Here is a 24,202-nt window from a genome sequence, read left to right as displayed (position 1 = left end):
ACGTCAGAATCGCTCAGTTTGGCATAGGGAGGATACTGGGACGGCGGTATATGCCCGTTCATTAGCTCGGCTTAGGTAACCAAGAGCAGCGCCCAGATGCGATCACCTACCACAGGTGGCAGGGCCCTAGATGCCCAACTCCCTCTCAGGGCCCAAGGTGAGTGCCTGGTTAACGCGCCCCCCCCATGCCAACATGGCACGCACCTGAGCCCAGCTCATAGCGGAATTCCAGGTGCCCGCCACTCATGGCCAGGGACACAAAGTCTTCCACAGGGGCGCCCTTCCCACCGCTGAAGAGCAGGAGTCCTTCGGGAGCCAGGGGCTTGAACTCAAGGTCCAGGCGCAGTTCGTGGTGGGTGTTGGTGAGGGCAGGTAATGCTAGGTACGACCTGGCACCTGACAGAGCCGGTGTGGTCACTGTCACACCTGGAGCAACGATGAACAACCTTAGAATACAGGCAGGACAAAAACCAACCACGCGCATCATCTGCATTTCCGCTTTTTACCAACAAAACTTGGCAGGAAGAAAGAGAAATTCCATTTAAAACAACCAGACAGTATAAAATAAGAACAAAACACATACAGGAACTGTAGGAACACAATTACAAAATATCCTTCGCAAAAGTAAAAATAGATCTAAATAATTGGAAAAATGTTAATTGCTCATGGATAGACTGAGCCAACATCATAAAATGACAATACTCCCAAAATCAATTTACGTATTCTGTGCCATAGTGAAGTGCTACAAACATATCAAAAGCAAACTACTTTTTAGAGCTAGAAGAACATAACAAAATTCATCTGAAGGAACAAAAGGGAATCAATGGAGGAAAAAAACCAATACAAGAAGAAAGGGGACATAGCAGTACCAAATTTCAAAATATTCCATAAAGCTATAATTATTAAAGCAATTTGGTCATAGATAAATAGGGAGATTGGCAGTGAAATAGCAACACCAGATACCGAAGTAAATGAGCACAATAACCTAGTGTTAGATAAACTCAAATATCTGAGGTCTGGGGGCAAAAACTTAGTTCAATTCAACAAAAATTATCAGGAAAACTGGAAAGCATTCTGTTGAAAAATAGGCACAGAGCAATAATTCATAAAATATACTTTTTCTTTCTTTAAATAGCATTAGCTTTCCCCCCCCCTTTTTTCTTTTTAAAGCTTTTTATTTTCAAAACATATGCACAGATAATTTTTCAACATTGACCCTTGCATAGCCTTGTGTTTCAGATTTTCCCCTCCTTTTTCCTATCCCTTCCCCTTGATGGCAAGTAATCCAATATATGTCATAACATATACCAAGAGGAACTCAAAATGGATGGATGATTTAAAAATTAAGATTGATATCATAAATAAATTAGTGGAAAAGGGAAGAAATCTTCAGTCAGATCTATGGAGAAAAGAATAGTTCACACCTAAACAAAAGATAGAGAGGATCACAGACAATCAAATTGATAATTTTGATTACAAAAAATTTGAAAGCTTTTGCATAAATAAAATCAATGCAACTAAAATAAAAAGAAAAATAAGAAAATGGGAAAATGTTGTCGGAAATTTCTCTGATATATTCTAAAATATATGAGGAACTGAGTCAAATATATAAGAATAAACAATTTCCCAATTAATAAATGGTCAAAGGATATGAACTAAGCAGTTTTCAAAAGAAGAAATCCAAGTTTTCAATTACCAGATGAAAAAATTTTTTCAATCACTGATTATTAGAGAAATACAAATTGAAACTCTCAGGTATCATTTCATACCCACCAAACTGGCTAAGATGACCAAAAAAAAAAAAAAATTGATAAATGCTAGAGCAGATGTGGGAAAATAGTTATACTGTCTATATCAGTAATTGGTTTATATTCCAAAGAAATAAAAGAAAAAGGAAGATGAAAGGGAAGCAAGGTGGTGCAGTGGATACAACACCAGCCCTGAAGTCAGGAGAACCTGAGTTGAAATCTGGTCTCAGACACTTAACACTTCCTAGTTGTGTGACCCTGGGCAAATCACTTAACCCCAATTGCCTCAGCCAAAAAAACAAAACAAAACAAAACAAAAAAAAAAAAAATGGAGAGGGCAGTGTCTCAAGCTGTCTGGCCCCAGAAAAAGGAAGATGAGTCTATTAACAAAAATAATTATAGTTCTTTTGTGGTGGCAAAGATCGGAAACTCATCAATTGGGGAATGGCTGAACAAGTTGTGGTATATGAATGCAATAGCATACTACTATGGTATAAGAAACAGGGATGGTTTCAGAGAAACCTGGAAAGATTTGTATGAACTGATGCAGAGTGAAGTGAGTAGAATCAGAAGAACAATTTATATAATAACGACAATACTGTAAAGATAATTAATTTTGAAAGATTTAGTAATTATGATCAATTCAATGACCAACCACAATTCCAAAGCACTCATGATATAAAATGCAATCCACTTCCAGATAAAGAACTGATGGACTCGGTGCAGATTGAAGCAGATTTCTTCTTTGCTCATTTTTGGACACGGCTAATATGAGAATTTGTTTTACATGATTATATGTATTTGTAAAATTTTTTCCCCTTGCTTTTTCAATGTGTGGAAAAAGGAGAAGATAAATTGGAATTGAAACAAAAATAAAATGTTAAAAAGTCTCTGTGCTTTAAAAAAGCAGCATATGTTCTCTTGCTTTCTTCCTTTCTCCCTGCCCCTGCCCCTTTTCCCTGTGTCCCAGCTCATGGCCCCCAGACCCATTTTGTGAGGAGGGCTGGTATCACGTACCTTCCATGCACTTCTCCCCAAAGCGGCCCAGGTGACAGCGGCAGGAGTAGCCCCGGCCATCGGGGCGGTTCACACAGGTGGCGTCAGGTCCACAGGCCTCTGGGGAGGCAGAAAGGAGAGGGCGGGTGAGGGGAACAATGGGGAGTGGGAGGGAGCAAATACCTGGGCCCATCTGGGCCAAGAAAACCTCCATTCATTCGGTCCCTGCCGTAGAAGCGGGGACCAAGGACGTAGTGGTGGTAGGAACTGGAAGTTACGTTGGAAGGTATCGAGGAGAGGGGATTGGGGGACAGATTCTTATTAAACATTTGTTGAATCCCAGAGATTTGGAATTAGAATTAATGCCTGGCTCTAGAGGGAAACAAAGTACACATGATACACATTTAAGTTTAATTTCTATTGTTAACCTTTTCTCTATAAATTTCTGAAGTCTAGACAATCAACAGAACAATAAATCAAGTCCCGATTTGAAGCCTTTGCCGATGAGTAAATGCTCCAATGGAAAATTTAACATCCGGCTCTCAGGAGCTGGTTTGAGCTGGCTCCAGCACACTCTTGGGTAGAGGCCTTTAGAGGTGGCTGTCAAATCCAACTCTTATTTCAGAGTAGAGGAAAGGATAAAATGAGATGATTTGTAGCTTTGCAAAGGCTGAGGTGCCAAACGGATGCTGGCAATTATTTTTCTTGTTCAACCCCTTGCCCTTGCCACTGCACAGGCTGCCAGCCCTGCCCAGACTACCAATGGGTGCCCGTACCTGGGTGGCAATGCAGGGCTTGGGAGTGTTCACAGCGGCTCCCGGTGAAGCCAGAGGGACAGGTGCACACGTAGCTGCTGCTCTCAGAATCCTGGCAGAATCCCCCGTTCTGCAAGGCAGTCCCCACAGGTCAGGCCTCCGGAGCCCCCGGCCCCGGAGGCCTCCACAGAAGGGGGTCCCAGATGCTGGCTGCCATCTCCGGGCTCATCGGGGGCAGAAGGCAGGGCAGGGAGAAGGGCGGGGGGGATGGGGACAGGGGACAGAGGCAGCTGAGGGGGCTCGTAGAGGGGCTGCTGGGGGCTGAGGGCGGGAGAAGGAAAGGAGGGTGAGATCACCTGGCAGGGCATGTCCTTGCAAGTGGGGCAGTGGGAGATGCCATGGGCCGTGAGGTTGAGATCGTGGAAGATCACTTCCTCGTCCTGGATGCGAAGCTCCCGCACGCAGCCTGCAGGGGCAGGGGATGAGGGGCCTGGGCAGGGCACCTGCCTCTGCCCAACCCCGGGAGGACGCCCTCCCGCCCACAGAGCCACAGCCACCCACGCCCTGCCTCCTGGGAGCTCCCGGGGAACATCCGCGGTCTGGGAGGCAGCCCCCAGCAGGGGCAGGGCAGGGAGCCGTACCTACAAAGCCGCTGCTTAGGCCAGCCTTGGGGATGGCGCCGTAGTCCGGGTAGCCACCCAGGTAGAGCTCCTCATTCAGATCCAGACCTTGGAATTTGCCCTGGAGGATAAATGAAGGGACCGAGGGGCTGAAGGGGGGGGTGGGAAAGCTGATCTCTGAGGACACCCTGAAGTCCTTCTCCGGCTGCCCCTGGTCCCGCGCGGGTCTGGGTCCTCACCCGCAACAGGAAACAAGCTGGGCCCCTTGCGCACGGTTCCCCCCTTTAATGCTAAGACGTGCCCCAGGAGCAAGAAAGTGAAGGAACTTTGTCCCAATCCCAAATTAGGGCAGGTCTGGCAAAAGCCTTGGAGGGCATGTGATGAGCTGAAGGATACTGGGGGCAGTGTCTGGATCTTTGCTCCCTGTGGGCACACGCTGTGCCACTTCCCATCCTGGCAGCTCCCTGTAAGGGTACACACTGTGCCTCCCTTCCCATACTGGCAGCTCTCAGTGAGGGCACTGTGCCTCCATTTCCATACTGGCAGCTCTCAGTGAGGGCACTGTGCCTCCATTTCCATACTGGGAATTCCCTGAGGGCACACACTGTGTCTCTCTTCCCATCCTGGCAGTTTCCTGTGGGCACACACTGTGCCTCCCTTCCCATACTGGCAGCTCTCAGTGAGGGCACTGTGCCTCCATTTCCATACTGGGAATTCCCTGAGGGCACACACTGTGTCTCTCTTCCCATCCTGGCAGTTTCCTGTGGGCACACGCTGTGCCTCCCTTCCCATCCTGGCAGCTCCCTGTGGGCACACGCTGTGCCTCCCCCAAAGAGATGTGGTTTTGAGACTTGACAGAGAAAAGGAAGGTGTTAAGGGAGAAATGCACTGTGTCTCACCTGGGAGGTGCCATTGACGGGGGGCAGGTTGCCCACAATCAGGGTACCCTGTGTCAGGTTTCGAAGCAGGGTCACCGTATGGAACTGACCCAGTGCCAAGGGGGTGGGATGGCGGATGGTGGCCATGCCAGAGCCAGCATCAAACCTGCTCAGGTAAAGGGGTTAGTGATGAGGGAGAGAAAGATCAGGAACTGTGGGGAATGGGATGAGACTTGGAAGACCCTCCTAATTTCTGCCACGAGACCCTAGAAGCTACAGGGAGACTGGAGGAGTTCCTGGTCCTGCTCCAGGCCCAGTCCATCCCTCCGAGGCAGGTCCATCTCTCCTAAGTCCCAGATACACTGACAGCCATCCCAGATCCTTCTCCCCAGGCCGGGGCTGCCCTTCTCATTAAATCTGGACACAAACAGCTGGCTCTGGGAAGCCTTCCAGGCTAAAGACCCATAATCACCTCATCAATCAATCTCTCTCCCCAGCTCATTTCTTTGAAGTCCTACAACTGCAGAAGTTTGCCTTTGTTCTCCTCCCCGCTCCTTCCAAACATTGGGGACCTGGCAAGGGCTGGGGCTGTGTCTCCCCCATAAGACGGGGATCTCCTCAAGAGCAGGACTTGCCACCCTCGGCCCTCCCTCAAACCCTTCTGAGAGAAAGTGGGCATCTCACCGGAACTCCGGCCTGCCGCCCACCAGCCCAAAGGAGATGAAGTCGGGCTGCCTGGCCGCCAGATTGACCGGGCTCCCAGACCCCGGGGCCGTCTTCTGCCCACTGTAAATCAGCATCCCTGTGGTGAACAACCAAGTCAGGAGCTTCCCGGCCACTGTCTGCCTCCTTTGTCCCTCTCCCCCCATGCTGTGGTAGAACCAAGCTGGTTCTGACCCTCCCCAGCCTCTCCACCCCATCCCAGGCTTCGTATCCCCCTTCTCCCTGGGGAACCTCCAGATGAGAGGGTACCTGCTAAAAGGTGATAGAGAGAGGAGAACAAGAACCAGGGCTACCCCCACACAGCGATCGGCAAAGGCAGAAAGCCCCCAAGGGGGTGTCGGAAGGCAGAGGACTTACCAGAATAAAGGAGGAGGGCTGGAGAGGTAGAAAGAGGGGGAAGTGGAGAGGCAGGGGGCATGGGTCGGGGTTGGGAGGGGGAGAAATAGGGAGAAGGGGAGCCATCAGGAAGAAGAGGGGCCGGAGCAGATGAGCAGGACAGAGAAGAACGCAGAACAGATCGTGTTGGAGAATCCCATGGGGAAAAGAGAGGGAGAGAGGAAGACGAATGAGATGGTGAGATAGTGAGAGAGAGAGAGAGAAAGACAAGGGGCCAGCTGGTGGGTATTCTCTGAGACAGAGGAGAGGGGACCCAGAGGGGATAACGTAACCAGGGAGGGAGTGGCTCTACCACAAATTAGCTCTCCATCCCCGTGAGGGATCCACCCAACCTGGGACCATTCACCCTCTTACCATCAGCAGCATCAGGCCTGAAATTAATGCGGATTTCAAACTTCCTGTAGGCATCCTTGATGGTGGGCAGAGGCAGGAAGGAGTGAGGGGTCTGGGTGAAGTAAGGGACCACCCTCTCTGTGGACAAAGCACGGTGGTCAGAGGCTAGGACCCATTAGACATGGCAGGGGAGAGTGGGGGGTCGGCATCGGGGCAATCTCACCTGGTACCTGGAGGCGGGCAAAAGCTTTCACTTTGCCCTGGCGATTGGTAGCCGTACAGATGTAGGTGCCGGCGTCTTGAGGCTTGACGGAGGGCACCGTCAGCACATTGTTCTCCATATGACTCCCTAAGGGAAGGGCTCCCTCCAGCTGGAACGAAACAAGCAGCGCGCACTCGGCTTTATCACCTGCCTGTACCTGGCTCCAAGGCCAGGTCCCGTACACTTGGGTCTCTGACCTTTTGCCACAGTTATTCTTTCTGACAAGTCCTTCCATTTACCCCTGAGTTCTGTGGTGGGAGCTGAATTTGAGTTAGGAAATACAGCCTGGGCTCTGATATTCCTTGGCTGGGACCATGTTCCTTGTCCCTCTTAAAGCCTCAGTTTCCCCTTCTTTAAAAGGAGGGATTTAGAGGAGAAGATCACTCCTAGGGTTTCCCTCTGGATCTCAGAGGAGGACTCTGGGTCCCTTAACCTCTAGCACTGGTCACAATCTGGGGCTAAGGATTTGAGTGCCAAATGAGTCCAAGCCTAGGAAGTCAGCTCTGAATTAGGGAAAATAATGGAAACGACTTTACATCATTTTAGTCCAACGCTCCTCATTTTACAGGAAACTGAGACCTTGAGACAGTAAATGTCTTCTCCATGGTCCCTTAGTGAGTAAATGTCTGAGGCATTTTGAACCCATGTTTTTCAACCATATCTCAGCACTTTGTTCAAATAGGTTCTTTTATGTCCCTGGGATTCCCCTTATCCTGGGGTTTGACCCCACCTTCAGCCTCTCTCCCTCCAAGGCACATTTTTTTCTTCTCCCACAGGGGTTCCTACCTTACTCCAGGTGATGTCAGGGGTTGGGAAGCCGGACACTATGCAAGGGAAGACAGCCGTAGACCCAGCGGGCACTCGGACCTCAGGAGGGGCTGAGATCTGGGGCAAAGCTGCAGGGGTAGGAGGTACACATTATGAGATACAGAGAGGTCTGTGATGGAGAAGATTAAAGGCAGGGTTGGATTTAAGAGAAGTGGTGGGCAGGACTGGCATGAAGTGGGATAAAAGGGGGGCATTCGAAGTTTAGGGACACCCGCCCGTGGATGGATGCGGTGATTGTGGAAATGACGGGCACAAAGAGGGGTGGAGGATCCCACGGGGACCTAGGCAGGCTTTTACCTTGCACGAGCAGCAGCACATGAGACTGGGTGGTACCCGCGGCATTGGTGGCAGTGCAGCGATACTGCCCAGCATCAGCCTGCTCCACGTGGGCAATCCGAATGGTGCCTCCAGTCTGCACGATGCCCGAGCGCAGCTGGCCCCCCACCTTGCTCCAGGTGACATGAGGTTTGGGGTCACCCAGGGCCAGGCACTCAAACTCGACCGCGTGACCGACGACTACAGTCTGCACTGATGTCCGGATGTTAATGAGCACAGAAGGAAGAGCTGGAGAGAAGGGAGCGAGGGATGGGGATTCAGAGACACAAGTCCCAGCTCGCTGGCCCAGAGGATGGAGAGTTAAGAAGGGATTGCCTGTCACAGTCAAGGAAGCAGAACAGGCAGCAGGACAACAAGGGATACAAATAGCCTCCAAGATGGCACCCATCTTCTCCCACTCCAGTGCTGGCTCTTGGCAATTAATAAAAATTTAGAAAGCCCAGATTTCTATCTCCTAATCTGGCTTATAGTGAAACGTTGAATGTATTGACAGGAAGAAGAGATGATCCACTGGGATCTTTGTGGCAAAGAAGAATGGAGAGTCCAGTCACCAGGTTGACTTTGCCTTTACCAGTGCTCCCCTTTCTTACATGTGTCCCTGTGTGAAGTCTTGTGTACTGGGCTGGGCTGTTAACTGCCTGACGTCTTAAAATAGAGTCTGGCAGGATTACTTCAGGTGACACCCACGGGATCCCTCGTCTCTCACTCTAGTCTGTGTCTAACATCCCATAAATATGGGGGATGTAGGATTATCTCAGGGTTGGAAGGGCAACGCTGTCTAAGGTCCTTCAGACCCTTTTTGTTCCTAGTTCTTCCCCACTAGTCTGTAGGGGTTTGAGGCTTTTTGACTCCAAGAGACCAGACCAAGACTTTCACTCATGGTACAGCTAGGTGCCCCGACGGATAGTGCACTGGCTCTGGAATCAGAAGAATCCGACTTCAAATCATACTTCTGACACTTACTAGCAAAATCACTTAATCCTGATTGCATTAAAAAAAAAAAAGTGTCCACTCACCATGAACAACTAACTGTGCACTATCCTGGACCTGGCCCCATGGCCCATGTGCACGGCAAATATATGTCCCCTGGCAACTCTGGTCCAAATTCTGGATCCTGTAAAGAAATCAAAGTCCAATATTAATGGTTCCAATAAAGGCCAGGTAAACAACAATGATGATAATAAGAATCAGAGTAGTTAACGATAACCATTGAGCAGCATTTTTCATCTGAAAGGACAAATCGATTTATTTGCGACTCTGTTTCCTCATTTATAAAGTAGGGATGGCACCTCTCTGGGTTGCACATCTGAATCCAGGACTTTCTTCTGTACTTCCCCCTCAACTTCTTCCTGAAACCTCCTTCTAGCCCTGGAATTCACACACTTAAAATACCCTCTGCCCCCTCAATCTCTCCCTCTGACTTGATGACTTTTTTCAGACCTTTCATTTTAAGGTGGTCATCTGAGAAGAACATATCTTTGCTCTTCTGGAGACTACCCTTTAGGTTCTCTTCAGTACTTTCTCTACAATGACTCAACTTCATTCCATTTTCCCCTTTCATTTTTATTTTTCTCAATAGAATTTTCTTTCCCCAAATACATACAAAGATAGTTTTTAATATTCATATTTGTAAGACTTTGTGTTTCAAATTTTTCCTCCCTTTTTCCCCTTACCATCCCTCTCCCCAAGAGAGCAAATAATCTGATATACATCCTTCCCTTTTATATGTTTTCTATCCCTATTAGAAGGTAAGCTCTTTCTTGACTCTTTTCAACAATGATTCAAGTGATGGAGAGAGCTATCTGCATCCAGAGAGAAAACTATGGAGACTGAATGGATCAAAACCTAGTATTTTCACCTTTTTATTTGTTCGTTTTTCTTTCTTGTGGTTATTTTTTCCTTTTTGATCCAATTTTTTTGTTCAGGTTGTCAAATATGGAAATATGTTTAGAAAAACTGCACACGTTCAACCTCTATTGGATTGTTTGCTGTCTTGGGAGAGCAGAGTTGGGGAAAGGAGAAAAATTTGGAATATGAAGTTTTGCGAATATGTATGTTGAAATGTATATGTATGTATTTTTGCATGAATTTAGAAAAATAAAATGCTATTAAAAAAGAAGAAGATAAACTCCTTGAAGGCAGGGAATGCTTTTTTTCTGCTGGTATCTGAATTCTCAGCCTTTTGACCCGTGTCAGGAACACAGTAAGTCTTTAATGGTTTTTGATTGACTAGCTAAGTGATGTTCCAGAGTTTTAGTGAGATTACCTTGTAGACATTAGCATTGCTGTAATAGGAGTTAGCGTTAGCATGATGTTAGTAGCCAGAACACATGAGACATGAGTTTCTACCAGAGACTCTGACAGGGACCCCAGGAAAGGACGGCCCCCCACCCATGTCTGTTCCCCTCCTCACCGAAGCACCCCATCTTGCACGGTGTGACCCTGTGGCAGCTGCCCGCCTTCTTTGATCCACTGGATCTGGGCTCCTGCATCGCTGGGCACGGCGCAGTGGAATTCGACGCTGCCCCCGATGCCCTTTGTCTCCTGCTGAGGTGTGATGTGGATGGCTGGGGCTGAGGCTGCAGGGAAGGGGCCTGCAGGGTGGGCACCTGCTGAAACAAAGCTAAAGGTCACAGCTCTGCTGCTCATGGGTCCTCACGGGAAAAGGGGTACCTTCCTGGGCACCCTCGCTCCCTGGCCCTTGTACTTGAAAACCCGTGGAGAAGCAGAGAAAGCATAAAAAGTGGTGAATTCTGACTTATGCTCCTTAATATTTCATCTGCTTTAGAAATTAGACTCAGACTATGTACACATGACAGAGAAATAAATATAGTTCCTGACTTTAGATATTTAAAATATTTTTAGCTTTTTAAAAATTTCAGTTCAAAATTTCTCCTTCCCTCCAGCTCCTCTCCCAAAGGGTGAGGAAGTGCCTGATTTTAAAGAGCCTCCCCCCTCACTCCCAAAGTTCCCCTCCATGCCTCCTTACTTGTCCCCCAAACCCCACTCCAACCCACAGGCTTTTAGAGCTGGAAAGGACTTTCAGCCAGCATCCCCCAACATCCAGTCCAATGATCCAAGGCCCATTTCTCAGATGGTGTCAGAAACCCAGGGAAGTGAGCTGCCCAGGGCCAACCAGTAGTCAGTGACAGGACCACCAAAGTGGTAAAAGTGATAGAATGTAAGCTCCTTGAGGTTCTCTCCTTTCCTTTTGGTCTTTATACCTCCAACTTCTAGGACATTGCCTCGTACATAGTAGGTGCTTAATAAATGTTTGTTGAATCGAATGGTGTTGAAATTGGGTCCTATGCTTTAGAGATTGTTTCCTCTAACTTTTACATTTGACAGAAAAAGAAATCACATGTAGGTGGACCTCCCTGGTCTTGCAGTCATGAAAACCCAAGATCAAATCTTCCTTCAAACTAGTTTTGGGTAGTTTGGGCCCTGGAGATAACAATAACATTGATTTCACAAATACCTTGCCAGCTGTAAACAAAAGGCTCTGTAAACGTAAATCCCCATGTAAATGCTAATTATTATTATTACAGAGTATTACACTGATAAGTCAAGAGCTGGACCATGGGTCATGCAGCCCAACCTCTCATTTTATTCATGAGAAAACTCAGAGATTAGGTCCTGCAGGTGAGAGCCAGGAGGCCGGCCGGGGCTGCAGACCCCACTTAGTATGGGTGGAATATCCACTTCCTGTAAGGTTTTTGTCCTCCTCCTCTTCACTTTTCAGAAGCCTTCCCTGCCTTCGGTGACCTTTCTTCTGGGCCCACTTTTTCCCTAAAACCAACACCGAAGTGGAGGATTTCTCAAATATCCCTAAATCACTTTGACTGGAGGTCCCTTTTGCTTTTCAACACTCTCTATCCAATAATGATGATGATAATAATATAAAATATATATAAATATAATATATAATAAAAATATATTAATTATATGTATTACTTAACAAATAACAGTAGTTAACTTTTATATAGTGCTTATTATCCCACTAGGTACTTTGCTAATCATATATAAATATAGCATATAATAATAAATATATTAGTCATGTGATTATAACCATATGTTAATTATATAGAATCACATAATATATATTAATTACTGATAAGGAATAATCTATTATTATAATAATAGTTAACATTTACTATGCACTAGGTACTTTGCAAATTATATCTCATTTAATCCTCTCAACAATCCTGGGAGGTAGTGCTTTGTTATTCACCTTTTACAGATGAGGAAACTGAGGCAAACTTAGAGTAAAGTGACTAGACTGGCTCTGAATTCAGGTCATGAGCCGCCTCATTTTGTACCATGTTTTTGATGACATGTTATAACCCCTCACAAGTCAGTATCGCCGTCCCGAACTGTTCTGTATTGCTATCCCAGAGCCCAGGCCCCTGTCCACAGTGGACAGTTGCGAACGTTATTAAGGCGCGAGTCTTTCCGTGGGCAGTGGCAGTGAGAGCTCGCGGAGGGGGGTCGGTAGCCCCAGGCACTAGCAGTGTCCGAGAAGGCCCTTCCCTTTCTCCTTCCCTTCTGCTTCCCCGCGGCTCTCACCCTGGATTCTGAGGTGAGCGACGGCCCGGGCAGAGCCCACCTTGTTGGTGACCAGGCACTGGTACTGGCCAGCATCCTCGGGGGCCGCGGGGTGGAGGCGCAGCAGGTCCCCCCGGACGGTTGCCCCTCTGGGGAGGCTGCCGTTCACCCGACTCCAGCGGAAGGTGAGCGGGGGCGTCCCGTGGGCCAAGCACTGAAACTGTACCATTTCTCCCACTCCTACCAGCGCCTCTTCAGGGATTGTCGTGGCGTAGGGAGGACCTGCGGGAGGTGGGTACGAAAGGGGTGAGGGAGGCGAGTGGAGAGGTTGGGTGGGGAGGAGGGAGGGCAAGAGCAGAACCTGCTTAGCCCCAAACCAGCTAAGTTGGGGGACAAAGGGAGGGATGGGGGCAACAGGAACAGGGGAGAGGCGCCCCGGCTACCTTCAGAATGGGGCACCCTGAGGTAACAGGGGTTATGGGGCGTCCAGCCCAGGGGACGAGGCCCTTACTCTCCACGTGCAGGATGACAGTGGCCTCGGCGTGGCCGGCGGAGTTGGAAGCATTGCAGATGTACTGGCCGGAGTCCTGCTGAGCCACCTCGGGGAGGATGAGGGTGCTTCCAGACAGCTGATGCTTCCAGGGCAGAGGGGCCCGGAGTTTGGACCAGTGCACGCTGGGAGGGGGGCTACCTAGAGGTGGAAGGAGGCAGGAGGAGTGGGGAGGAGGAACAGCCGCTAGGGAAACGGCAGGGGTCTCAAGGTCACTGACCTTACAGTGCTTTGTGCTAACAATCTGTCCATGATTCTAAGTCTTGGGAACTATGATATTTCTTCCCCCAGATTTTAAGGGAAGATAGAGCAGCGATCTTGAGGTCCTCTGACCTTACAGTGCTAGTGTTCTAACAATCTGTCAATGATTCAAAAGTCTTCTGGTCTTAGGATAGTCCCACAAACATTACAGTGTCAGATAACCTGGCGGTCAGTGATACCAAAGTTCCTGAGATAATAGGGAATAGAGCACCCTCAGATCTCCTTGTGAGCCATAAAATTAGCAAATAAGTAATGAAGCTCTGGCCTCTTTAATGTCGTCCTATACATTTCTCTTTTTTCTCCTGGCTCTTTGCTCAATCCTTTTGGAACTTAGCCTGCTTCAATTGTGTTACAATCGCCATAAACTTTGCCCCTTGACTTGGAGATGGGTTCAAGCCTGAAAATTCTCTTGAGACACCTCACAATACTAGTCCATGACTCCAACCCTTTTGGGGTCTCCTTTTAAACCTCAACACTAGGACAACCTAGACCAGGGGTCCTCAAACTACGGCCCCTGGCCCAGATGCGGCAGCTGAGGATGTTTATCCCCCTCACCCAGGGCTAATGAAGTTTCTTTATTTAAAGGCCCACAAAACAAAGTGTTTGTTTTTACTATAGTCCGGCCCTCCAACAGTCTGAGGGACAGTGAACTGGCCCTCTATTTAAAAAGTTTGAGGACACCTGACCTAGACCTTTCTCTAAGGATAAGGAGATTAAGAGGCAGAAAGAACCTGAGAAACAATCCTGTCAACTCACCTGAAATCATTCTCATTCCATTCAACTCTCAGATTATCTCCAAGTCCTCAGAAATCTCCTTCCCTTTCCTACTCCCCCAATCAAAAGGCTGTTTGTTAATCCAATTAATTTTGGAATTCAGACCCAGAGACCCAGTTCCCCAGAGGGAAGAGTGATTCAATTAGCCCATTAGAAAGGGGACACCCCTAGGCCGCTCCACCCCAGATAGCGGGATTAAATTTCCCCACCAAGAAGCTCCCCACCCAGTTCATCCCACCTAGTAATGGTCTAGGGCAGTGGTTCTCAAAGTATAGTCCAGAGAATCCTGGGATCTCTGAAACTCTTTTAGAGGGTCTACAAATTCAAAAAGAGTTTTTATTTCCAATATGGAAATGTCTATAAATATAACCCAGATAAACAAAAACTCTTTGGAGAGATCCTCAATAATTTTTAATAGGATAAAGACACTGAAAGCAAAAGTTTCTGAACCACTGGTCTAGGGGGTCCTCCACCCCTTTCTTGCCCCAGCTAAGTAATCAAATAAATGCCACCTTTGTTCCTAGAAAGGGCGAGCCAGGTGAGGCTTCTAGTGCCCCTTCCCCCCACCCCTTAACTCCCTAGATACTCCCTCCCTTAGCCCCCACACCTGTTTATCTGAGGTTTACTACTGCTTGGGAACTCCTTGAAGACAGGGACTGATTCAAAAAAAATTATTTCCAGCCCTCAGCACAATGGCTGGCACTCTGCTGATTATTAGGCTTTTTAATGAATGAATGAATTGCTCCGTTAGGCATTGCTGACAGAAAGGTTAATTAGGAAGAGATCCTAAAATCACTTTCAAGTCCTTTGGGACTGACCTCTATGACCTTGGGTGTCCAGAGAGCTCTTATTTGCTTATTTTGGTATGGGACCAAAAATATTGTATTGTTCCATTTTGCAGATGAAGAAACTGCGGTCAAATGTGACAAAATGGCAGATTGCGGAACCCAGGTCTTTAATTATCTCCTGCTCTTTTCCACTAAGTTCCCAGAAGCCCTTGCTAGCCAGCTCTCCTAAGTGAGAGGTCACAAAGAGCAGAGCGGCCCAGAGGGCTCTAGGAGAAGATCTGGAGCTCAGAGTGACACACAAGCTATATCCCAGAGCTGCTCACAGCGCGGCTTGTGTCCGCTCTCTCTAAACCATTGGCCATCAGAGTGATGGTATTTAATAATAAAAGCTAACATTTCTATCGCACCTACTATGTGCCAGACATTATGTATAATATAATAAATTATCAATTTATAAATATTATATTATCTGATCCTCACAACAATTGTGGGAGGTAGGGGTTGCTCCTGGGCCCATTTTATTTTATTGTATTATTATTTTTTTTAAATAACTTTTTATTGACAGTCCTGTGCCCATTTTACAGATGAAGAAACTTGGGCAAACAGATTAATGGATTTGCCCAGAGTCACACAGCTAAATAAATGTCTGAGGTTGGATTTGAATTCGGGACCAGTGCTCTGTCCTACTTTAGCCCTAGCTGCCTACTTTAATGACCACGTACGCATTCATTCCCAGGATGGTCCTCCCCCCTACCTGTGGCCGAGCAGCGCAGGGTGGCCGTCTTCCCAGCTTCCACGGTCATTTCTGCCTCTTCCACTCGCACCTCGGGGGCGCCCAGGGGCGCGGCCCCCGTCTCCACACTCACCTCCACCCGCGCCTGAGCGGAGCCCAGAGCATTCTGGGCCAAGCAGACGTAGGTGCCCGCGTCCTCGGGCTGGGCTTCCGTGATCTGGAGCGGAGAGAGGGGCTTAGCACGGCCTCCTCCCGGCAGTTGGGAAGCGGGCCTAGAAAGCCTCCCATCGGGCAACAGCAGGCGGGGCTGCCCCCCCGAGCCCTTACAGAGGGGGAGAACCTGCTGGGACGCGCTCCTGGGAGCGGCTCTGGGTGGCAGCGCGCCCTGGGAATCGGGGGATCTCCATGTAACTTGGGCACCCATACGTTATGCAGCGTCCAGGTTGCTCCTCCCTGCTCTGGAGCCCCCTGGTCCCTCTCCTGCCCCTTCCTGGCCCAGCCCCCGGGGCTCACCTGCAGCATGGCGTGGCTGTCCATGGGCCCCAAAGTGCGGTGGTGATCCACCTTGAGGGGCGTCCCGATGCGCATCCAGCGGACGGAAGGGCGGGGCTCCCCAGCACTGACACACTCCAGAGACACAGCTTTGCCCAGCTTCACCCGGACGGGGCCCTTAGGGAGCACGGACACCGTGGGGGGTCCTGCGGAGCAGGAACAGGCGCTTACTGGGCCGGCTCGGCCCCTGGGAATGTCGGGAGCCCCCGGCCCCGGGGCCGCGCCCCCCCACTCACCCTGCACGCTGAGACTGACGACACTGTGGGCCACGCCATAGGGGTTGGAGGCCACGCAGCGGTAGGTGCCGTGGTTGCTGGCCCGGGCCCCCATGATGGTGATGATGGAGCCGTTGGGGCTGAGGTGCACGTTGTCTGCAAGAGAGAGGAGAAGGAGCACGGGAGAGGCTGAGGGCTGCTCCTGGCTCTCAGGGTCCCCACTGCCTCTGCCCGGGGCTCTCCTGGTCTCTGAGTGTCCTTCTGAGGAACAGAACTGAGAATGTCTAAGTGGGGGACCTGTTAGAGCCCAGGATGTCGGAGCTGGGAGGGCCCTTAGAACCCGGGATGTCAGAGCTGAGAGGGCCCTTAGAACCCGGGATGTCACAGCTGGGAGGGCCCTTAGAACAGAATTTCAGAAGTGAGAGGAAGCTTAGAACCCAGGAGGTCAGAGCTGGGAGGGCCCTTAGAACCCAGGAGGTCAGAGTTGAGAGGGCCCTTAGAACCCAGGAGGTCAGAGCTGGGAGGGCCCTTAGAGCCCGGGAGGTCAGAGCTGGGAGAGCCCTTAGAACCCAGGATGTCAGAGCTGAGAGGGCCCTTACTTAGAACCCGGGAGGTCAGAGCTGGGGGGGCCCTTAGAACCCAGGAGGTCAGAGCTGGGGGGGCCCTTAGAACCCGGGAAGTCAGAGCTGGGGGGGCCCTTAGAACCCAGGAGGTCAGAGCTGAGAGGGCCCTTACTTAGAACCCGGGAGGTCAGAGCTGGGAGGGCCCTTAGAACCCAGGATGTCGGAGCCGGGGGGGCCCTTAGAACCCAGGAGGTCAGAGCTGGGAGGGCCCTTAGAACCCGGGATGTCGGAGCTGGGATCCTTGGGAAGATATCTTTACCAAGTGGACCCCGTGTGAAGAGCTCCAGTGATAATGGACTCTCACTACTCGGACCTTCCTGGGCATTTTGCAGAAGAATCTCCCCCAGTCGCACAGGAGCCCCTGGTCCCCATTTGAGGACATCTAGTGATGAGAAATTCACTACCTCTAAGCAAAGTCTATTTCACTTCACTTTCTCTCTGTGGCTCCTGCTTTTGGTCCCTTGGGCCAAGTGAATAGGTGGTAACCAGAGGGGCAAAGTGAGCAGCCCATTTTACAGATGGGCAAATACAGTCACGCGACTGGCCCCCGTGAGCCGGCTAGGAAGTGTCTGGAGCCAGATTTGGACTCAGGGCTGCAGGTCCAGCGCGCTGTGCACTATGGCGCCCCCTAGCGTCCTTGAGATGAACGACCAGTCCCCTGTGTCCGAGGGCAGCTGGTCATGGGTGCCTGTAGAGGGCCTGATAGAGAAAGCTGAGCTCCGTGCGCCCCCTAGTGCCCACACGGAGGCCGGCCCCAGAAGCACAGGGACCGTCCCCGTGCCCCACTGGAGGCCTTCCCTGGGAGCCGGGGCCATCCCCGGGGTCTCTGACCTTTGGCTTTCGGCGGGATAAGCTCTTGCCTCCAGCCCGCCCCCCTCCCACTCTCCCGGGGCCCCGTCTGACCGAGGAGGCCCCGGCCCCGCCGGCCCCGGCCCGCTCACCTTCCAGATCCTGGTTTCGGGCCATCTTCCACTCCACGCTGATGGGGGCCGCCCCGTCGTGGATCAGGCACTTGAAGGTGGCGTCCTGGCCCTGCTGTACCGTGGCACTGGGGGGGTCAATGGAGATGACGGGGCTCTGGAGGCCTGGAGAAAAGGCAGGCTTAGGGGGGGGGGCAGAGGGGCACGATCCCGGGCTGGGGGGGCAGAGGGGCACGATCCCGGCTGGGGGGGCAGAGGGGCACGATCCCGGGCTGGGGGGCAGAGGGGCACGATCCCGGGCTGGGGGGGCAGAGGGGCACGATCCCGGCTGGGGGGGCAGAGGGGCACGATCCCGGGCTGGGGGGGCAGAGGGGCACGATCCCGGGCTGGGGGGGCAGAGGGGCACGATCCCGGCTGGGGGGCAGAGGGGCACGATCCGGGCTGGGGGGGCAGAGGGGCACGATCCCGGGCTGGGGGGGCAGAGGGGCACGATCCCGGCTGGGGGGGCAGAGGGGCACGATCCCGGGCTGGGGAGGGCAGAGGGGCACGATCCCGGCTGGGGGGGCAGAGGGGCACGATCCTGGGCTGGGGAGGGCAGAGGGGCACGATCCCGGCTGGGGGGGGGCAGAGGGGCACGATCCTGGGCTGGGGGGGCAGAGGGGCACGATCCTGGGCTGGGGGGGCAGAGGGGCACGATCCCGGGCTGGGGGGGCAGAGGGGCACGATCCCGGGCTGGGGGGGCAGAGGGGCACGATCCCGGGCTGGGGGGGCAGAGGGGCACGATCCCGGGCTGGGGGGGCAGAGGGGCACGATCCCGGGCTGGGGGGGCAGAGGGGCACGATCCTGGGTTGGGGGGAGGGGGAGTCCCAGCGAGGTGGGGGAGGGCGCCTCATTCAGCGTTGCATCAGGCCTGCCCAGTTTGGGGGTCCCCACTCACGGTAGGACTCGGCAGTAGAGGCGGAGGGCAGCACGGCAATGGTGAAGGAAGACTCCTGGGGGGGGCCAGAGCCGCCGACCACCCGACACACGTACTCGCCGGCGTCAGTCTGAGACACCTGGTACAGCCTCAGGTGGGAGCCATGGATCTGGGGGGCAGGGGCCCGAGACAACAATGAACTTGCCCCCTCGCTCTAGCCCGTCCTGCCCCCCCGGTTTCTCTGGGACACTCCAGCGGGGCTTGGGGAACGAGGGAAAGGTTCCCACGAAGCCTCGGGAAGGGTTTGGGCTGGGGCAGGGAAGCCATACCTGGTGCCTGGTGGGGAGGGTCCCCCCTCTCTTATACCACGTGACGTGGGAATGAGGCTGCCCAGTGACCACGCAGTTCAGATCCACCGTGTGCCCTTCGGTCACTGATGGGGTCGAGGACTCAATTCGGATGGGAATGAAGGTGGCGGCGGCTGCGGGCACACACAGGGTTAGGGCAGCAGGAGACCCCTCTCCGACAGTCCGGCCCAAGTCCATCTATCCCATTCACTTAGAGTTAAAGCTGGAGGGAAACTTAGCGGCCATTAAATCCTCTCTCCTCTTGGGACAAAGGCCAGAACCAGCGTGGGGGAAGTGAACGACTTGTTCCAAGATCCTCCTGCCTTCTTCCCTCGGAGAGGACCCTCCATTTCCCCTGGCTTGCGCCTCGGAGGCCCTTGGCTGTTTGTAGGGACTGTATTTTCCCTCTTTATATCACACAGTGGGCACTTTAATGAATGGGTGCTGACTGACTGGCTTAGTTGAGTCTTCTCACTTCCAAATCCAGCCCTCTCTACTGCCATTCGGCTAAACAAGCATCTATCAAAGGGAGACGCGGTGTGTACCGGGTAAGACCGGCCTCCTGCGTCCGAGTCCTGGTTCTGATACACGCGAGCCTGCTAGCTGTGTTGGGGTAGCTGGGCCGTACGGCGCATGGACTCTTCCGAATAATGGACAAGACCTTCCTGAGTTCAAATCGGACCTCCGACACTTACTAGTTGGGTGACTCTGGGCAAGTCACTTGACCCTGCCTGCCTCAGTTTGCCTATCTGTAAAATGACTGGAGATGGAAATTCAAACCCCTCCAGTATCTTTGCCAAGAAAACTCCAGAGGAGGTCATGACAATAAGCGCATTGTGTGAGCATCGCAATTCGCTTAATCTCTGAGTGTAAGATTAGAAACTGCAGGTGGATGGCTGAGCTGTATCGGGGGGTGCTTTTCCACACGGGGAGTTCCCATACCAAACCAACTCACCCTAGATGGGGAGATACAAAGGCAAAGCCGAATGGTACCTGGGGGAAACCTAGAGACGGCTGCCTAGGGATCTCTTACTCAGCGCGTCCAGCTTGTTCCCCAAGGTCCCCGCACCCCAAGCCCCAGAGTCAGCAGCAGCCCCGCCCCCGGTTCTTCCGGCCACAGCCCCCCGGAGGTACTCACTGGGGACGGCAGAGCCCAGGCCTTTGATGGTGACTACGATAGAAGCCTCCTGGGGGCTGGCGCCCCCGAGCACGCGGCACACGTACTCGCCAGAGTCGGCCGGAGACGCCTGGTACAGCCGTAGGCGGGAGCCGTGGATCTGGGCAGGGAGCGAGCAGGTAGGAAGGTCAGGAAGCTCGGAGAGAGCGGAGGGTGACTCTGAACTTCTCGGGTCCTTTGACAGGCGGGTGACCCTGGACCATCTCTCCAGCGCCCTTGGGTCCACCTGTAACCCTGACTCCCTGCGCCCTGCAGGCCCTGTCCCTTCCATCAGTGCTCACTCAGTGACCCCCTGCTCTGCGGGCCTCAGACCACTTCTCCCAGCAGGACCGGAGCAGACCCACCGGTGGGGGCTTTCCCTTGGATTCCTCCCTCTCCCAGGTTTCTCCGTCTCTCCAACCCCCCACCTGGTGCTTGACAGGGAGGCTCCCCCCGCGCCTGTGCCACGAGACCCGGACGTGGGGCTGTCCCGCCACCACGCAGTTGAGATCCACAGTCTGTCCTTCGGCCACCGATGAAGAAGACGACTCAATCCTGACCGGCGGGATGACGCCTGGGACGGGGCACAGAGAGAGGATGAGCACCCAGAAATCCTCCCCTCGGGTCCCAGCTCCAGCCCCCCGTTCCCCTCGGAGCAGCCCGGGCTCTCGCAGAATGCACACCTGCCTGTGGCCCTATGTTTTAATGGGGGGGGGAGGCAGTGGGCGTGGAGGGCGCAGGAGGGAGTGGGGTTGGACATATTCTGCTCGGCCTGAGAGAGAACTTGGAGCAACTGGAAAAGGATAAAGTGTAGCTCATAGAAACTCTGAGGAGCCTTAGCCCCAGCTCCCTCTCACACAGGAGTCTCCAGAGCAAGGCTACTTAACATCGCTTTTTAGAGTTTGCTTGAGGACAGAGGTGATGCTTTAATGGGAGTGGTCTGAGCCCCCCTCCCTCTACCCCCCCTAAGGCTCTACCCCTACATAGTATGAGCTGAGAATAATTTTCATTAGCTAGTCTTGAGTAACTTTTATTTATTAATTAAATAGAGGCTTTTTATTTTCAAAATATATATGCAAAGATGGTTTTCAACATTCATCTTGTAAAACCTTGTGTTCTAAATTTAGCTAGTCTAGAGTAACTTTTATTTTATTAATTAAATAGTGGCTTTTTATTTTCAAAATATATGCAAAGAGTTTTCAACATTCACCTTGTAAAATCTTGTGTTCTAAATTTAGCTAAAATAACTCATTTATTAATTAAACAGTGGCTTTTAATTTTCAAAATATATGCAGATAGTTTTCAACATTCACTCTTGTAAAACTTTGTGTCCTAAATCTAGCTAGTCTAGAGTAACTTTTATTTCTTAATTAAATATTGGCTTTTTATTTCCAAAATATATGCAAAGATAAATTTCAACATTTACCCTTGCAAAATCTTGTGTCCTAAATTTAGCTAGTCTAGAGTAACATTTATTTATTAATTAAATATTGGCTTTTTATTTCCAAAATATATGCAAAGACAGTTTTCAACATTCACTCTTGTAAAACTTTGTGTCCTAAATTTAGCTAGTCTAGAGTAACTTTTATTTAGTAATTAAATATTGGCTTTTTATTTCCAAAATATATGCAAAGATAAATTTCAACATTCACCCTTGCAAAATCTTGTGTTCTAAATTCTTCTCCCTCTTTTCCCCCCAATTCTCTCCCTTAGACAGCAAATAATCCAATATAGATTAAACATGTGCACTTCTTCTACACATATTTCCACATTTATCTTGCTGCACAAGAAAAATCAGGTCAAAAAGGGAAAAAAGGACAAAGAAAACAAAAAGCAAGCAAACAATAACAAAAAAAGGTGAAAATACTATATTGTGATCCACATTAGGTTCCCACAGTCCTCTTTCTGGGTGCATCACAAGTAACTTTTAGAAAGGGGTATATTCACTAAAAGGTGATATGGAAGGACAGATTTGGTAATAATTGTTGCCCCAAAGTAAACTGGACCGCTTTAGGGAGTGATGAATTCCTTGTCACTGAAGGATTAGAAGCAGAGGCTGGATGAGACATTGTAAAGGGGGCTCCTGCCCCAGAATGAATTGGATTAGAAGCTCTCTGAGCTTCTGTTTTGGTTCAGAAGGCAGCTGGTATAGGACCCCTCACCTGGTATAGGACCAGAGTTTGGATGAGCAGGCTCAATGGTGACAAGGACAGAGGCTTCTTGGACACTGGAACCACTGATCACCCGGCACACGTACTCGCCTGAGTCGGCTGGAGATACCTGATAAAGCCTCAGCTGGGAGCCATGGACCTGAGCCAGGAGTAAGAGGAATCAGAACATGAACAAGTTGTTGAAACCTCTGGACCAAGTCTTCCTTGAATCGCAATCCCTCCATGTTTACAGATGAGAGCCTGGGTAAGAGTCCTTCCTGGCTGAAGGAAACTTCAAACCCATGTCTACCCTTCAAGCCAAATGTGCCCCATACCTGGTGCTGTGCCGGGAGGCTGTCCCCGCGCTTGTACCATTTGACCTGTGCGTGGGCCTGTCCAGAAACCAGACAGTTCAGGTCCAGGGTCTGTCCTTCGGCCACAGAGGAAGAAGAGGATTCGATCCTGATAGGAGATGTAAGTCCTGGAGCTGAGGGCAGAAAGGGGAGGTCACTGGACCATAGACTGAGAGCTAAGAAGGGACTTTAGAGGCCATCAGGCTTAAATTCCCTTATTTTCAGAAAAGTAAACCAAGTCTGGGAGATTAAGTGATTTGCCTGGTCTGGGCAAGGGTTGGAATTCAAATCTTCCTAACTCTACAATAACACGAGTCAAGGGCATGGCTCACTTTGGGTGTCCCAGGCCAATGCTGCCAATTGAAACTAGAATGTTGCTTTTCTGGGACCCTGGAGCAGTAGCTCTGGAGAGCTGCAAGAAGGGTGAGTCAAGGCATTTTCCCCCAAACAAGTGTCCTAAAAATAACCAGACCAAGGCCTTATATTGTTTTACAAATGATATTTTCAAATCACTCTCTTATCGGTCCTGAGAAGGAAGCTTCACATTGTTTTACAGTGGATATTTTCAAATATCAATATCGGGAAGAAGGTAGGACAGAAATCACAGATTTAGCACTGGACAGGACTTTTAGATCCTTCTAGGGCTTCTTAGACCAACCCTGACATTTTACAGATGAGGAAACTAAAGGCAAGTGACTTTGTTCAAAGTTATGGAGGAGAATCTAAATCTAGGACTCTTTGCTCTCACTTTACAGATGCGGGAAAATGAGACTCGGGTGAGACAAAGACAAGCAGGATGAACACCCAGATTGTCCAGGGCTTGATTAGCTTCTAGCAGTGGAACATAAGCCCCTTTAGGGCAGGGACTCATTCATTTTTGCCTTTGTCTTCCCAGTCCCTCTAAAAACGACCAACATAAAGCAAACCCTTGTTAGGGGAATGGTGGAACTAGTGAATGGACAGACTTAGGGTGAGACTCACAAGAAGGATTGTTGGGGTTGCTGGAGGGGATGGATATCACTATGGATGTTTCCTGAGCTTCTATGTTGTTGTTAGCCCGGCACACGTACTCTCCCGAATCAGCTGATGATACCTGGTTCAGTCGGAGGCGGGAGCCGTGAACCTGAGATGGAGGAGAGCAGGGGGCAGAAGAGAAGGCTGATGGAGGGATGTCAAAGGTGGAGCTTCCTCCTTGCCTCCCCTTTCACACTCTGTTAGCCATTAATAACCCAAATCACCAAGATTCACAGATTATCAGAACAAGAACCTTTAGAGAGCATCCAGTCCAATCTCTTAATTTCTTTTTCCCTTTTTTTGATGACTAAAACAATCAGGGAAGGCTTCAAGTATAAAATGGGATTTTGAAGGGTAAGATTTGCTCTCACACACTAAACCTTTTCTCTACCTCATTCCTTGTTGTCTGATCCATTCCTATTCTCCCCAC

The 24,202-nt window shown here is 50.7% G+C and overlaps 1 protein-coding gene across 1 annotated transcript in view; it reads right to left on the bottom strand.

Moving 5' to 3' along the window:
- The window catches only part of HSPG2 (heparan sulfate proteoglycan 2), a 164,904-nt gene that overhangs the window by 7,911 nt on the left and 132,791 nt on the right, over positions 1-24,202 (bottom strand). Inside the window, 26 exon segments of the mRNA XM_051988303.1 lie at positions 205-426; positions 2,766-2,864; positions 3,521-3,629; positions 3,856-3,965; positions 4,141-4,240; positions 5,019-5,163; positions 5,682-5,799; positions 6,471-6,587; positions 6,673-6,820; positions 7,498-7,607; positions 7,837-8,103; positions 8,892-8,989; positions 10,289-10,484; positions 12,442-12,702; positions 12,932-13,111; positions 15,548-15,743; positions 16,040-16,224; positions 16,315-16,449; positions 17,858-18,001; positions 18,774-18,921; positions 19,082-19,233; positions 20,238-20,376; positions 20,684-20,829; positions 22,418-22,565; positions 22,741-22,892; positions 23,740-23,881. Of these exon segments, the coding sequence (XP_051844263.1) occupies positions 205-426; positions 2,766-2,864; positions 3,521-3,629; positions 3,856-3,965; positions 4,141-4,240; positions 5,019-5,163; positions 5,682-5,799; positions 6,471-6,587; positions 6,673-6,820; positions 7,498-7,607; positions 7,837-8,103; positions 8,892-8,989; positions 10,289-10,484; positions 12,442-12,702; positions 12,932-13,111; positions 15,548-15,743; positions 16,040-16,224; positions 16,315-16,449; positions 17,858-18,001; positions 18,774-18,921; positions 19,082-19,233; positions 20,238-20,376; positions 20,684-20,829; positions 22,418-22,565; positions 22,741-22,892; positions 23,740-23,881 (3,967 nt within the window).

Source organism: Antechinus flavipes, chromosome 3 (assembly GCF_016432865.1).
Source record: "Antechinus flavipes isolate AdamAnt ecotype Samford, QLD, Australia chromosome 3, AdamAnt_v2, whole genome shotgun sequence".
Classification (NCBI taxonomy): Eukaryota; Metazoa; Chordata; class Mammalia; order Dasyuromorphia; family Dasyuridae; genus Antechinus; species Antechinus flavipes.
Note: the sequence above shows the minus strand (reverse complement) of the source record. Positions and strands in the feature narration are given on the sequence as shown.